At 38.6% G+C, this 15,279-nt stretch overlaps 2 protein-coding genes across 2 annotated transcripts in view; one reads left to right on the top strand and one right to left on the bottom strand.

Annotated features, from left to right (window-relative positions):
- Positions 1-15,279, top strand: part of TAFA4 (TAFA chemokine like family member 4) — a 135,880-nt gene that overhangs the window by 48,520 nt on the left and 72,081 nt on the right. The gene's annotated exons all lie outside the window — the stretch shown is intronic.
- Positions 1,844-2,077, bottom strand: LOC136130004 (small VCP/p97-interacting protein). The gene has a single exon (XM_065886393.1). It carries the CDS (start codon positions 2,075-2,077, stop codon positions 1,844-1,846), a length of 234 nt encoding a protein of 77 aa, XP_065742465.1.

Raw genomic sequence — 15,279 nt, forward strand, 5'->3', positions numbered from 1 at the left:
CATGGTTGGCGGGAATGGCATATCCCACTGTTCCTAGAAAGCAATTCATCAGCACAGCATTCTTGGTTCAACAGTAAATGAGCATGGTATTTGGATATAAACTATTAGAAATACAGCATTATCCCCTAGATGTAAACCTTTTGTTTACACCAACCCAAGCTGTAATTCTCTAAGCTGTAATACAGATAAAATTGTTCTTTCTGTACTAAAACAGAAGCAAGAAAGTGCACAGTTCTAGGATAGTATGCTCTGGTTCTATATCCATTCATCTATTAATGTTCCTTTTTTATTTCTGCCTTGGAATAATTAATCATGTTCAAAAAGTAAAAAATTATATTTCTAAAATATAATTCAATGACTTCACTATCCTTTATGAGCAAACATACCACTAATTCTCTAAAACTTAAAATTGAACCTGCGTATAACTACGTATCTTGCCTGGATAGTCACAGATATTTCATTCTGTAATAGAAGGAAGTGATTTTTCCAATGAGGAGTCAAGAGATCTATATTCTAGTTCAAACTCTTTTAAATTAACATATATAACATACTGCAACGTAACACAAGATTTGTGGGAAGGATGAGCGAGACAGTGGTTCAGTTTCCTTTTTGTAAATCAAATGAGCTGGTCTATCTAATTGACAGTCCCTATTGTACTTGATATTTGAAAATTCTAATTTAGGGCTCAGACTGTGGCCTTGTCATCCTAAAGAGCAACCAAATTAAAAGACACAACAATTCTTCTATTTTAGCTCATTATATATTAAAAAACTCAAAAAACCAAATATGCTATAATCCATGTTACAAATGAACAAAAATCTACAAAGTTCATGGCAGTGTATCATATAGAATTACCTCGCAATATTTTTATGTTTAAAGTGGACCTTTTAAAATACAGTACTTACATATTTCTCTTTCATATATTCATACTTGCCTTGGCAATTTGACATCTATATAAATCTGATGATCATTCTTTAATAAATACAAAAGAATAAAAACACCTATGAAATTTGGACAAGCACATTACCACTATACTTTGTTATTTTTAACCCATCCAGATTCTTAGTTTAACTCATTCAATTACTGCAAAGATCTTTATAGAGCTGAATCTGATACTGTATAATAGTACATCACTGCCCTCTGATGGTACCACTAATATATAATTTTAAACTCAGCAAGCAAAAAAAAAACCCAAAAAGTATTATAATGTAAAACACAGTATGTTAATTGTATAAGCTACAGAAGTAGAAAATAAATTAGGGGAAATTCAATGTTTTATACAAATATTAATTTCTTAGTAAGTTATAAAAATTTACAGTGTTCCTTCATGTGAGCCCTTCAAATGATATTTCAAGATTTTCCCTGATGATCAGTTTAAAGGCACTAAGTCCATAAGTTTAAGCAAAAGTCTTCACATATAATGAAATAAAGAGATATAAGGTTAATCGGCACACTATAAATGGCTAGGTCGTTTTGTAAAGGAGGGAAAATACAAGTGCAAACTTTAATATCTGAGATGTATGCAGAATTTTTCCATGCAATATATAAATATATATTCACTATTTAGGCCCATGTTTTAACTACTAAAAAACGGCAAATCACCCAGTGTCTGCAGAAGAGCAAATGTAGGGAAACTAAGTATTTAATGAAAGGTCTGCCCATTTTCTAAGTCTAACAATCAAAAGCGTTTTCAATATTCAATTTTGAAAAAGCACTGCTTTTAAGAGCACTAAAATTACGAAGTCTGAATCTTCATTTATTCAGAGGAGAAATTAAATTGAGGACGTCCGCTTGATTGCAGATACTAGCTATTGGCAGTAGACTCTTCCACTCGTGTTATGCTTTATGAAACTGTCCACCTAAGGCCACCTTCTGGTGGGGGTCCAGATGCAGCCATTTCTTTTTCTATTTTTTCCTTTTTCTTTCTCTTTTCTTCCACAGACCGAACATTCAGAATGCCCCGAGATGCAGCCTCCTTCTGTCTTCTTTCTGCAGCCTCTGCAAGCTTTGCTCTTTTCTCTTCCAGGTCCCTCGAAGGAGGCGCGGCCTCCGCGGGACAGGGAAAACACAGCCCCATGGGGATCGCGGCTGGGGGGGGGCGGTTCCCCTCCTGGGTCCGCCCCAGACCAGGCCGTGCGAACTGCGCGATCAGACCCGAGTCCCAGTTCTATTATTATTTTTCAAACTATAGACATGAAAGCGTTGGTTTTTGTTATTGCTGATGGAGTGTTTAGGGTAGACATCAGTTAAGGGAAACTTTTATTCAAAGTCACAAAAGAATTTAGAAAAGCTGTTTTTCCAACCACATTAAATATTTAGATGCAATTTAAATAAAAAAGACTGTGGACTATTCATTCTCATTGGACTTATTTTTAGCAAAACTTTTTACTCTCACTTTTTTTCTCATTAGTTACTCATTTTACACATATTAGTATATATATGTCAATCCCAATCTCCCAGTTCATCCGACCATTACCACTGCCCCTGCCACTTTCCCGCCATGGTGTCCATACGTTTGTTCTCTACATCTGTGTCTCTGTTTCTGCCCTGCAAACTGGTTCATCTGTACCATTTTTCTAGATTCCACATATATGCATTAATATACGATATTTCTTTTTCTCTTTCTGACTTAACTTCACTCTGTAGGACAGTCTCTAGATCCATCCACGTCTCTACACATGATCCAATTTCGTTCTTTTATGGCTAATATTCCATTGTATATATGTACCACATCTTCTTGATCCATTCATCTGTCAGGCAGCATTTAGGTTGCTTCCATGACCCGGCTATTGTAAATAGTGCTGCAGTGAACATTGGGGTGCATGTGTCTTTTTGAATTATAGTTTTCTCTGGGTACATGCCCAGTAGTGGGATTGCTGAGTCATATGATAATTCTATTTTTAGTTTTTTAAGGAACCTCCATAGTGTTTTCCATAGTGCCTGTATCAGTTTACATCCCCACCAACAGTGCAAGAGGGTTCCCTTTTCTCCACACCCTGTCCAGCATTTGTTGTTTGTAGATTTTCTGATGATGCCCATTCTAACTGGTGTGAGGTGATACCTCATTGTAGTTTTGATTTGCATTTCTCTAATGATTAGTTATGTTGAGCATCCTTTCATGTGTTTGCTGGCAATCTGTATATCTTCTTTGGAGAAATGTCTATTTAGGTCTTCTGCCCATTTTTGGATTGGGTTGTTTGTTTTCTTGATATTGAGCTGTGGGAGCTGCTTGTATGTTTTGGAGATTAATCCTTTGTCAGTTGCTTCATTTGCAAATATTTACTCCCATTCCGAGGCTTGTCTTTTCGTCTTGTTTATGGTTTCCTTTGCTGTGCAAAAGCTTTTAAGTTTCATTCCCATTTGTTTATTTTTGTTTTTATTTCCATTTCTCTAGGAGGTGGATCAAAAAGGATCTTGCTGTGATTTATGTCATAGAGTGTTCTGCCTATGTTTTCCTCTAAGAGTTTTATAGCGTCTGGCCTTACATTTAGGTCTTTAATCCATTTTGAGTTTATTTTTCTGTGTGGCATTAGGGAGTGTTCTAATTTCATTCTTTAACATGTAGCTGTCCAGTTTTCCCAGCACCACTTATTAAAGAGACTGTCTTTTCTCCATTGTATATCCTTGCCTCCTTTGTCATAGATTAGTTGACCATAGGTGCGTGGGTTTATCTCTGGGCTTTCTGTCTTGTTCCATTGATCTATGTTTCTGTTTTTGTGCCAGTACCATATTTTCTTGATTACTGTAGCTTTGTAGTATAGTCTGAAGTCAGGGAGTCTGATTCCTCCAGCTCTGTTTTTTTTTCCCCTCAAGACTGCTTTGGATATTAGGGGTCTTTGTGTCTCCATACAGATTTTAAGATTTTTGTTCTAGTTGTGTAAAAAATGCCATTGGTAATTTGATAGATATTGCATTGAATCTGTAGATTGCTTTGTGTGGTATAGTCATTTTCACAATATTGATTCTTCCTATCCAAGAACATAGTATATCTCTCCATCTGTTTGTGTCATCTTTGACTTCTTTCATCAGTGTCATAGTTTTCTGAGTGCAGGTCTTTGACCTTCTTAGGTAGGTTTATTCCTAGGTATTTTATTATTTTTGTTGCAATGGTGAAGGGATCGTTTCCTTAATTTCTCTTTCTGATCTTTTGTTGTTAGTGTGTAAGAATGCAAGAGATTTCTGTGCATTAATTTTGTATCCTGCAACTTTACCAAATTCATTGATTACCTCTAGTAATTTTCTGGTGGCATCTTTAGGATTCTCTCTGTATAGTATCATGTCATCTGCAGGCAGAGACAGTTTTACTTCTTGGTTTCCAATTTGTATTCCTTTTATTTCTTTTTCTTCTCTGATTGCTGTGGTTAGGACTTCCAAAACTATATTGAATAATATTGGTGAGAGTGGACATCCTTGTCTTGTTCCTGATCTTAGAGGAAATGCTTTCAGATTTTCACCATTGAGAATGATGTTTGCTGTGGGTTTGTCATATATGGCCTTTATTATGTTGAGGTAGGTTGCCTCTATGCCCACTTTGGAGAGTTTTTATCAAAAATTGGTGTTGAATTTTGTCAAAAGCTTTTTCTGCATCTATTGAGATGATTATATGGTTTTTCTTCTTCAATTTGTTAATATGGTGGATCACATTGATTCATCTGTGTATATTGAAGAATCCTTGCATCCCTGGGATAAATCCCACTTGATCATGGTGTATGATCCTTTGAATGTGTTGTTGGATTCTGTTTGCTAGTATTTTGTTGAGGATTTTTGCCTCTATATTCATCAGTGATATTGGTCTGTAATTTTCTTTATTTGTATTATCTTTGTCTGGTTTTGGTATCAGGGTGATGGTGGCCTCTTAGAATGAGTTTGGGTGTGTTTCTTCCTCTGAAGTTTTTTGTAAGAGTTTGAGAAGGATGGGTGTTAGCTTTTCTCTAAATGTTTGATAGAATTCACCTGTGAAGCCATCTGTCCTGGACTTTGGTTTGTTGGAAGATGTTTAATCACAGTTTCAATTTCAGTGCTTGTGATTGGTCTGTTCATATTTTCTATTTCTTCCTGGTTCAGTCTTGGAAGGTTATACCTTTCTAAGAATTTGTCCATTTCTTCCAGGTTGTCTATTTTATTGGCATAGAGTTGCTTGTAGTAGTCTCTTATGATGCTTTGTATTTCTGTGGTGTCCATTGTAACTTCTCCTTTTTCATTTCTAATTTTATTGATTTGAGTCCTCTCCCTCTTTTTCTTGAAGATTCTAACTAAAGGTTTCTCAATTTTGTTTATCTTCTCAAAGAACCAGCTTTCAGTTTTATTGATCTTTGCTATTGTTCTGTTTGTTTCTATTTCATTTATTTATGTTCCTTTATGGTGTCTTTCCTTCAGCTAACTTTGGGTTTTGTTTGTTCTTCTTTCTCTGGTTCCTTTAGGTATAAGGTTAGATTGTTTATTTGAGATTTTTCTTGTTTCTTGAGGTAGAATTGTATTGCTATAAACTCCCTCTTAGAACTGCTTTTGCTGTATCCCATAGGTTTTGGATCGTCATGTTTTCATTTGTCTGTAGGTATTTTTTGATTTTCTCTTTGATTTCTTCAGTAATCTCGGTTATTTAGTAACATATTGTTTAGCCTCCATGTGCTTGTGTTTTTTATATTTTTTTCCTTTTAATTGACTTCTAATCTCATAGTGTTGTGGTAAGAAGAGATGCTTGATATGATTTCAGTTTTCTTAACTTTACTGATGCTTGATTTGTGACCCAAGATGTGATCTCTTCTGGAGAATGACTGTGTGCACTTGAGAAGAAAGTGTAATCTGCTGTTTTTGGATGGAATGTCCTATAAATATCAATTAAATCTATCTGGTCTGGTGTGTCATTTAAAGCTTGTGTTTCCTTATTAATTTTCTGTCTGGATGATCTGTCCATTGGTGTAAGTGAGGTGTTAAAGTTCCCCACTATTGTGTTCCTTTCGATTTCCTCTTTTATAGCTGTTATCAGTTGTCTTATGTATTGAGGTGCTCCCATGTTGGGTGCATATATATTTATAATTGTTATATCTTCTTCTTGGATTGATCCCTTGATCATTATGTAGTGTCCTTCCTTGTCTCTTTTAACATTCTGTATTTTAAAGTCTATTTTAACTGATGTGAGTATTGCTACTCCAGCTTTCTTTTGATTTCCAATTTTCATGGAATATCTTTTTCTATTCCCTCACTTTTAGCCTGTATGTGTCTGAAGTGGGTCTCTTGTAGACGGCATATAGATGGGTCTTCTTTTTGTATCCATTCATCAATCCTGTGTCTTTTGGTTGGCGCATGTAATCCATTCACATTTAAGGTAATTATTGATATGTACCTATTACCATTTTCTTAATTGTTATGGTTTTGTTTTTGTAGGTCCTTTTCTTCACTTGTGTTTCTCACTTAGAGAAGTTCCTTTAGCATTTGTTGTAGAGCTGGTTTGGTGGTGCTGAATTCTCTTAGCTTTTGCTTGTCTGTAAAGCTTTTGATTTCCCTGTTGAATCTGAATGAGATCCTTGCTGGGTAGAGTAATCTTGGTTGTAGCTTCTACCATTTCATCAATTTAAATATGTCCTGCCACACCCTTCTGGCTTGCAGAGTTTCTGCTGAGAATTCCCTTGTATGTTATTTGTCTTTTTTCCCTTGTTGCTTTCAATAATTTTTCTTTGTCTTTAATTTTTGTCATTTTGATTACTCTGTGTCTCAGTGTGTTTCCCCTTGGGTTTATCCTGTATGGGACTCTCTGCATTTCCTGGACTTGGGTGGCTATTTCCTTTCCCATGTTAGGGAAGTTTTCGACTATAATCTCTTCAAATATTTTCTCGGGTCCATTCCTCTCTCTCTTCTCCTTCTGGGACTCCTATAATGCAAACGTTGTTGTGTTTAATGTTATCCCGGAGGTCTCTTAGGCTGTCTTCATTTGTTTTCATTCTTTTTCCTTTATTCTATTCCACAATGGTGAATTCCACAATTCTGTCTTCCAGGTCACTTATCCTTTCTTCTGCCTCAGTTATTCTGCTATTGATTCCTTCTAGTGTAGTTTTCATTTCACTTATTGTATTGTTCATCTCTGTTTGTTCTTTACTTCTGTTAGGTGTTTGTTCTTTAATTCTTCTAGGTCTTTGTTAAACATTTCTTGCATCTTCTCGATCTTTGCCAACCTTTCTTTTTCCAAGGTCCTGGATCATCTTCACTATTCATTATTCTGAATTCTTTTTCTGGAAGGTTGCCCATTTCCACTTCATTTAGTTGTTTTTCTGGGGTTTTATCTTGTTCCTTCATCTGGTACATAGCCCTCTGCCTTTTCATTTTGTCTGTCTTTCTGTGAATGTGGTTTGTGTTCCACAGGCTGCAGGATTGTAGTTCTTCTGGCTTCTGCTGTCTGCCCTGTGGTGGATGTGGCCCTTTAAGAGGCTTGTGCAAGCTTCCGATGGGAGGGACTGGTGGTGGGTAGAGCTGGGTGTTGCTCTGGTGTGCAGGGCTCAGTAAAACTTTAATCTGCTTGTCTGCTGATGGGTGGGGCTGGGTTCCCTCCCTGTTGGTTGTTTGGCCTGAGGTTACCCAGAACTGGAGCCTACCCAGCTCTTTGGTGGGGCTAATGGCAGACTCTAGGAGGGCTCACGCCAAGTAGTACTTCCCAGAACTTCTGCTGCCTGTGTCCTTGTCCCTGCGGTGAGCCACAACCACCCCCCGCGTCTGCAGGAGACCCTTGAACACTATCAGGTAGGTCTCGTTCAGTCTCCTATGGGGTCACTGCTCCTTCCCCTGGGTCCTGATGCACACACTACTTTGTGTGTGCCCTCCAAGAGTGGAGTCTCTATTTTCCCCAGTCCTGTCTAAGTTCTGCAATCCAATCCCGCTAGCCTTCAAAGTCTGATTCTCTAAGAACTCCTCCTCCTCCCATTGCCGGACCCCCAGGTTGGGAAGCCAGTTGTGGGGCTCAGAACCTTCACTCCAGTGGGTGCGCTTCTGTGGTATAAGCGTTCTCCAGTCTGTGAGTCACCCACCTAGCATTTATGGGATTTGACTTTATTGTGATTGCGCCCCTCCTACCATCTCATTGTGGCTTCTCCTTTGTCTTTGCATGTGGGGTATCTTTTTTGGTGAGTTCTAGTGTCTTCCTGTCGATGACTGTTCAGCAGTTAATTTTGATTCCAGTGTTCTTGCAAGAGGGAGTGAGCGCATGTCCTTCTACTCCGCCATGTTGAACCAATCTTTACTCTCACTTTTATTCCCAAGTACCTGAATGCTTCAGCTATTCAAAATAATCATTACATTGGCACTGTTATTGGGGCTTCTTAGACAAGACATGGTAGTATAAATCTGGGTGCCACATTTCATACAAAGTTGGATTTCAGTCGTGGAAAATTCTAGACTGTCTCTGCGTACATCTGCTGAATCTGTGATTATTCTATGGTCTTTTGAGAAGAGCTGACTTCCTGTAAAATAGAAATCTTCTGAAATAATACAAGACCTGTTATTTATTCTCACATCTCTTTGCTCTAATATTACTGAGTAAGAAAGAGGTTGGAGTAGGAAAGTATTGAGTCTTCAGAAGGAAGGTGGGTTTTCCTTATTCTTGAGTCTCTGCAGGCTATACTGTGCCTCCTCTTCTCCTTCGTTTCCAGGTGATGCTCTTCTGTAGGGATTCTATCCTCAAATTCAGCTGAACATTTACACAGGCTCACTTATTTTACTTTACATTTTATTTATTTTATTTTATTTCATTTCATTTTAATCATACCACCCTCTGAATTAGCCTTCTTATCCCTTTTTATGGGTGAGAAAACTTGAGATAATCAAGTATTTTTGGTTATACAGGTAGTGGCAGAGCTGACTCCCCAAACCTTGGCTTTCTGATTCCAGGTCCAGTGGTCTGTTCCTGTCTCACCTCCTCTCTTCAGCCCAAATAAAACTCTTCCCTGAGCTATGCCATGATTTCAAGCCAACAGCCATCACTCACCTGCAAAACCCTCTTTGTTCTGCTGAGCTCCCTGCCTGTTCCAAAGGAAGGTCCTGCTGGTTTGATTTATTCTCTTATTAAAAGCCCCTTCGTGATGCTGACCTGTAGCCTGGGACGCTGACTGCGTCCCTCCCTGTCAAATAGTCACGTTTGCACGAGTTGATTTCTGCTTATCCCTCTCCCATCCCTTATGTTATAAACAATTTATGAGCAGGGATGAACACCTTTCTGTGTCCCCAATAGAATCCAATATAAAGTCTTGCACCAGAGAGTGGAGACGGTCATTGAATTGACCTGAGACTCCCTGTAGAAGGCCTTACAGATACTGAAAGTCATTCCCTTCAACGGTTGCATTTTATGAGTTATGAGGACCAAGTTCATCAAAGGATAAAGACGTTGCTAAGTGAGCCTCTCCTTTTTGCTTTCCCCCTATGCTGAAGTATGTGCAGTAAGATAATGGATGAGTAAAAGTAAAATTCAGGGACAGATGGGGGGACATGTCAGTGAAAGTACCAGCCCCCCGAGAGCCATGAAAGGAAGCATTAAACTTCGCATCCAAGTGTAAATGAGAGTTGGTCTAGAGAGTATGGGACAGCAAGCCTGGAGGGTAAAGGATAAGGGAACCTGGATATAAACATCTGATACACAGAAGGCACCCCAAAATGTCTGGTGTCTAAGAGGACTGGTTCTTGTTTCTGCCCCTTGCTGGCCATATGACTTTGAACTCTGAACTTAAAATCTCAGACTTCTCATCTGTTACACTGAAGATGATACTTTGAAACTCATTGGATTGTTATGCCACGTAAAGCATGGCTGGAAGGAAATAGGGCCAGGGTGGTAGGTAGAATAATAGTTCCTGAAAGAGATCCACTTCCTAATCCCTGGAACCGGCGTGAATGTTATTTTACATGGGAAAAGGGACTTCGCAGATGAGATTAAATTAAGGATTTTGGGGTGGGGAGATTGTCTTGGGTGATTTGGCTGGCTCAGTGTAGTCACAAGAGTCCTTGTGAGTGAAAGAGGGAAGTGGGAGTGTCAGAGTCAGGAGCTGGGAGGACAGAAGCAGAGGCTGGAGTGAAGTGACTGCCGGCTGTGAAGATGGAGGGGGCAGTGAGCCAAGCAACGTGGGCCGCTCACAGTGTTTCTAAGCTTTAGGTTCTCATTGGTGCTCACGTACCGTCACTGTACTGCACCTATTTTGGTTCTTTTTCTGAGCCATGGACCCCTTTGGCAGTGCGTTATGTAGTCTATGGACTGTTCTCATAACTCTCTTTTTAATTCATAAACTCAGTACTATGACCCAGAAATTCCATTATATTGAATTACACTTAGCAAATACTAAAAAACCCTCCAAATGTTGCGTTAAAGTAATGTTTGAACCTTAGTAACACATTAAAAAAGATCTTGTGGCAGGCCTTAAATCTACTGTACTTTAGAAGTTGTAATGAGCATAAATGATATTTCAACGCATCTCCAAAAACTGAAATGTGAGATGAAAATATTCATGATCTCTTTTGGTGATAAAACCGCAGGTACTGCTGATACTATTGCATTTCATTGCCTCATCATTGGAGATTTGAATTTGAGCTTATGGAATGAAAATGTAATTTTTCCCCATCCTGGTTCAGTTGCCGTGTCTTCCAACTCCATTTCTGACTGTGGACCCCCTTGGGGCATGAATCCCTGGGAAGCGCATTTTGGAAAGACCAGAAGGCAGTATAGTGAAACTTCGAGATCTTAATACTTATATCAAGAGTCAGTGTGTGTATTCTGTAAATCCTTGAGGATCGAAGGGACTGTAGGTCTATTAGGACAAGGATATGACTGGTCTGTTTCATTTGGAAAAGGGCAAGGGCTTTCTTGTACCAATTGAATTTTATTTGGGTTTCGTGGTTTGAAACGTTATTTATAAAGCTAATTTACCAGGAGAGAAGACCTATCAAATAAACAGTAAGATAGGGTAGTGAGAGTGAAATTAACTCCATGTTAGCAAAGCATTAAACACAATGAAAGGAATGAATAGTGTTATAAGAATTTCAGTGCAGTTGCCTCTTAGAGGCAATTTTGGTTAAATAACAGTGGTCAGGAAAATTTTCTTGACCAAGAATGAGTAAGAAGGTCCATTAAATTGTGCTGACCATTGTCACTGCTCAGTATCCACAGGTGAGCTTCAACCAGAGTTCCTAAGAGGAACTCATTAGCTAGCATATCAGATAGCTTATTTGGTGAGAGTTTTAGGCTTAAATATGGCACATGGCTTTGCACATAGTAGGCATGCTCGTGGTTGTCAAATTCATTTGACTCAAGAACATTTTACACCACATTCACTACCTGGATGACATTTTTTGAAAAGTCAATATTTGTTTTCATTGCATAATTTAGAAAGCTATGGTAGCCCCAAGTAAACACATAGCTTTTCAAAGCTGTCCATACCTGCCATATAACAGGAGCGAGCATGATACATTTTTATTTTGTTAACATGAGGCTCAATAGGTTTGCAGAATTAATACCAGTAGAGCTTTTCTGCAGGCGGTTTCTATTGCAGATTTACTGGAGGAAGGACTTGCAAGTGTCTTTGTAAGTGATGGATTTGACAGCCGTGTCTTGAAATAGAAGACAGAGAGCTCTTAGTTACTTACCATGGTTTAGATAGTCAATATTTTCTCATTCATCTTTCGAATAAAAAGTTACATAGGGACAAAACACCCCAATGAAGCATAGCTACTGGGAATGTGCCCTCATGGATTCACTGTTTGTGACAAGGTTTAAAACCCAGTGGCAGTGGGATTTATTGTGAGGAGTGTTGCCTGAAGAGCTCACATAATTCACAATGCACAATGCATCTGAGACTGATTTTCTTCTGGGAAAAAAAAAAAAATCAAATGGGGTTGTCTTCATGGTCCGTAAATCTACAGCCATCATATCTTATTGTTGCTTTGATACTGTGTTTATTTCCTCAGTATTATCTCTAATAGCTCAGAAGTTGTACTTAAATTAACAGCATGGTATATGTTGGCAGTGGTTCAAAAGCTATTGATTTTTGGCCGTGTTCTTCAGCATCAGTGAATGTATGGATGACATTCTTATAGAGTAAAAAAATGTAACTTGTAAGTATTAACTGTTAAAACAACAGCCATGAAAGGTGGTAAAATAATTTGCAGAATTGGTTTCCACAGGGCTAACAAAGTCTGTGTATCTGCATACCAGCTAAATTGGCACCTTCATATGGTGTAGCACAAACTGTTTATAGTTTCCATGGCTCAGCAACTTTGAAATGAAATTCATCACCTTTTGTTTAATTGTGAAGGGTTAACATTGTACATATAGTGAAACTTTAATAATATTTCCTATCTTACTATATCAAATTTGTATATTTCAGAACTGCCAAAAAGAAGCAACCAAATTGTGTTGGCCACAAGTTATATTTCTAGATAAATAACTCTAAACTCCGTACTGTCATAATGAACTTTAAATCCATGTCCAGATTATTTTGTTGTACTAGAATTTCATCGCATTGGTAAACTGAGTTCACGAACTGGCAATCCAAAAGACACACTGTTGGCTGTGATTCATACTGATCCACTGTGCTTTCAGGGTTTTGATTGTACTTTAAAATGTTCAAATCCGCTGCGATCATCGTATTAAAACAGAATACGGGCATACCTCAGGGATAATGTAGGTTTGATTCCAGACCACCGCAATAAAGAAAATATTGCAATAAAGCGAGTCACACTAATTTTTTGGTTTCCCAGCACATATAAAAGTTATGTTTACACTGTACTGTAGTCTGTTAAGTGGCAGAACAGACAGTTATCCATCAACCCACGTGCAGCATCGTGGTGGACCATGGTCTTGGTCAGCAGAGCAATTGTGAATAAATCAACTTGCCCAGGACCGAATGATGGACCAGGGATTTTGGGTTCTCATTATTTCGCCAATCAAATCAGTTCCTCCTTTTCCCATTTGGAGGACTGAGTGTGAGAAGGCAGTAGTTTCCAACCAATTCTGTAGCAACACAGGGAGAGGAGTATTGCCCTCTGTAAACTATTCAGCTCTGTATTTCTCATTATCTGGCATAGCACATAATAGGCATTAACAAATAGATGGATGGATCTCATGTGTATTTATTTATTGAAGCCTGATAACTACAAAACATTATGGCTGTAGCTGCCATAGATATAAAGTGAGCTACCTTCATAATTCATCAGTGAAGGGAATTTTCAATAAAGATCTCTTTGGGTGGCATTTCAGATACTCAGTTAGGCAGACAGGAACAAGGGGGAAGAAATCACAGTGCCTAGAGAAGGGTGGAAAGTTACACTTAAGCTGAAGCAAACCATCCGATTAGAGTCCTCCTTTGCAATGTACAGCTCTTCATCGTACTAGTAAGCTTCGATTTTGACAGCAAGTTTCCAAAGAAGAAAGCACTTGAAGTTCTATTTCAAGTTCTGTGTTGCGAAAATGTGGTAATTTAATTGAAAGAAAGGCTAACTTCGTCCCCACGGAGCCTTTCAAAAATGGGGCTGCTCTATGCACTACTGCTGTGTGGGAAAGCTAGGTGGTGTCTCAGATGTTCTACTACGCTTAGAAATCATACTGTATGGGGGAAGGCTTCGCATTCTTCTGTAGGTGTCAGACGGTTTTCTCTGTGCTCTGTGTAGTTCAGCACTGTTGTGTTCTGGTTGCTCTTCAATGCAGAACACTCCTAGGGCTTACATATTTATGATAACTGCAAGCCATGTGTTCCTCAGCTGCTATCAGAATGAAGAAGAATTTTCAACTTCAACAGAGCCATACTCATCATGCCGAAACACATTCCGCAGTATCCATCTTCCAGTGTACTAGATTTTGTTGTTCTAAACTCACACTGAGTTATGACTTGCTGCTTTGTTTGTGGGAATTATCCTTCCTGCCACCAAAAAAAAAAAAAAAAAAAAAATCAACATGCTGCCTTTTATTTCTGGGCCAATGTACTGGGCTCTAAATATGACACAGATTCATTTTGACCTTCTGATTTAGCATGTAAATTAGGATACTTGAAGCAGAAGGCTCCATATTTTCTTCCAGTTCCTGTGTAATGCCAACAGATTGGTGTGAATCAAAAGGGAATGCTTAGAAGCAGATACCATTTATAAAATGTCAATTAGAGGAGGCTAAACTGCATATAAAAGTTAGCTAACTGGTGATATCAATTAGAATAGCTTTCCGTGTTGCTTAATACCACTATTATCATTTTGCAATAGAGTAAAAATATAATGTAATCCCTACCCTGTTAGTTCGAAAAATCTTGTGAACCTAAGTGCGTATCAGTATTCCTTAACTGTATTTACCTGCAAAAAAACCCTGAAGCTCCCAGTGGCTGGTTTGCATCTTATACACACCATTGTTTTCTGGGCTCTAGGAAAAAAAATACTACATGGATTTTATGTAAAGGATCTTGAATGATTAAGGGAACACTTCAAATTCCAGGGTTTTTCCCCCCACCTATGAACAGGCTTTCTTAATTATCTAGATTAGAGGTTGGCAAAGTATGGCCCTTGCGCTAACCCTGGCTCACTGCATCTTTCTGTATGGTCTGTGAGCTAAGAATATTCTTTACATCTTTAAATGGTCGTATTTCAAATGATTATTTAGGCATTGATATAATAGCCTTGATTCTCCTTCTTGGCCCTCAAAGCCTAACATATTTACTGTTTGGTCTCTTAAGAAAAAGTTTGCCAACCTCTGATCTAGACTGTGGTGATAAAACTGCCTGATTGCATTGCCATGATGGATACGTAGCAGGTAAAAAATGCCTTTCTGGGCCACATTCATGCTGCCGTCAACAGATAACTGTAGTAAGCAAAGCACCACTGCAGTTGGTGTTGTGAGTGGAGAAACTTTGTACACTAAGAAGGTTCTTAATTCCAGCTTTTCACATAAGCCACTGAACAGCCATCAGTGGAAAAGAGATGAGAGTGGTCCTCAGCCTAAACCTGCATATTCCCCCCAAAGGCTGCCACAAAACCCACAGGGATTAGGGCTCATTCAGAGCCACAAGGGATGGTCAATTAGGCAAAGACAGAGTGAAACAGGGATACATCAGCAAAATGGTAATTTTTGCTAATATTTTGGCCAGTGAGGATATGGGTGTGAATTTCACTTTGAAATCTACATGCCAGCGACAATAACTGAAAACAGTATTTATTAAGTCTCCTAACTGCCCTGCGTAAAAGTAAAACTCATGATCTTGGAAGATAGGGGAGTAATCTTTCCTGGAATGTAAATCCAGAGCAGATCTGGCTGTGAGACTCTGGGGTCTTGAGGTC

Source organism: Phocoena phocoena, chromosome 10, assembly GCF_963924675.1.
Source record: "Phocoena phocoena chromosome 10, mPhoPho1.1, whole genome shotgun sequence".
Lineage (NCBI taxonomy): Eukaryota > Metazoa > Chordata > Mammalia > Artiodactyla > Phocoenidae > Phocoena > Phocoena phocoena.

What these genes read in the sequence shown, in the direction of transcription:
- LOC136130004 (XM_065886393.1), bottom strand. Translation starts at nt 2,077, where the DNA reads ATGGGGCTGTGTTTTCCCTGTCCCGCGGAGGCCGCGCCTCCTTCGAGG.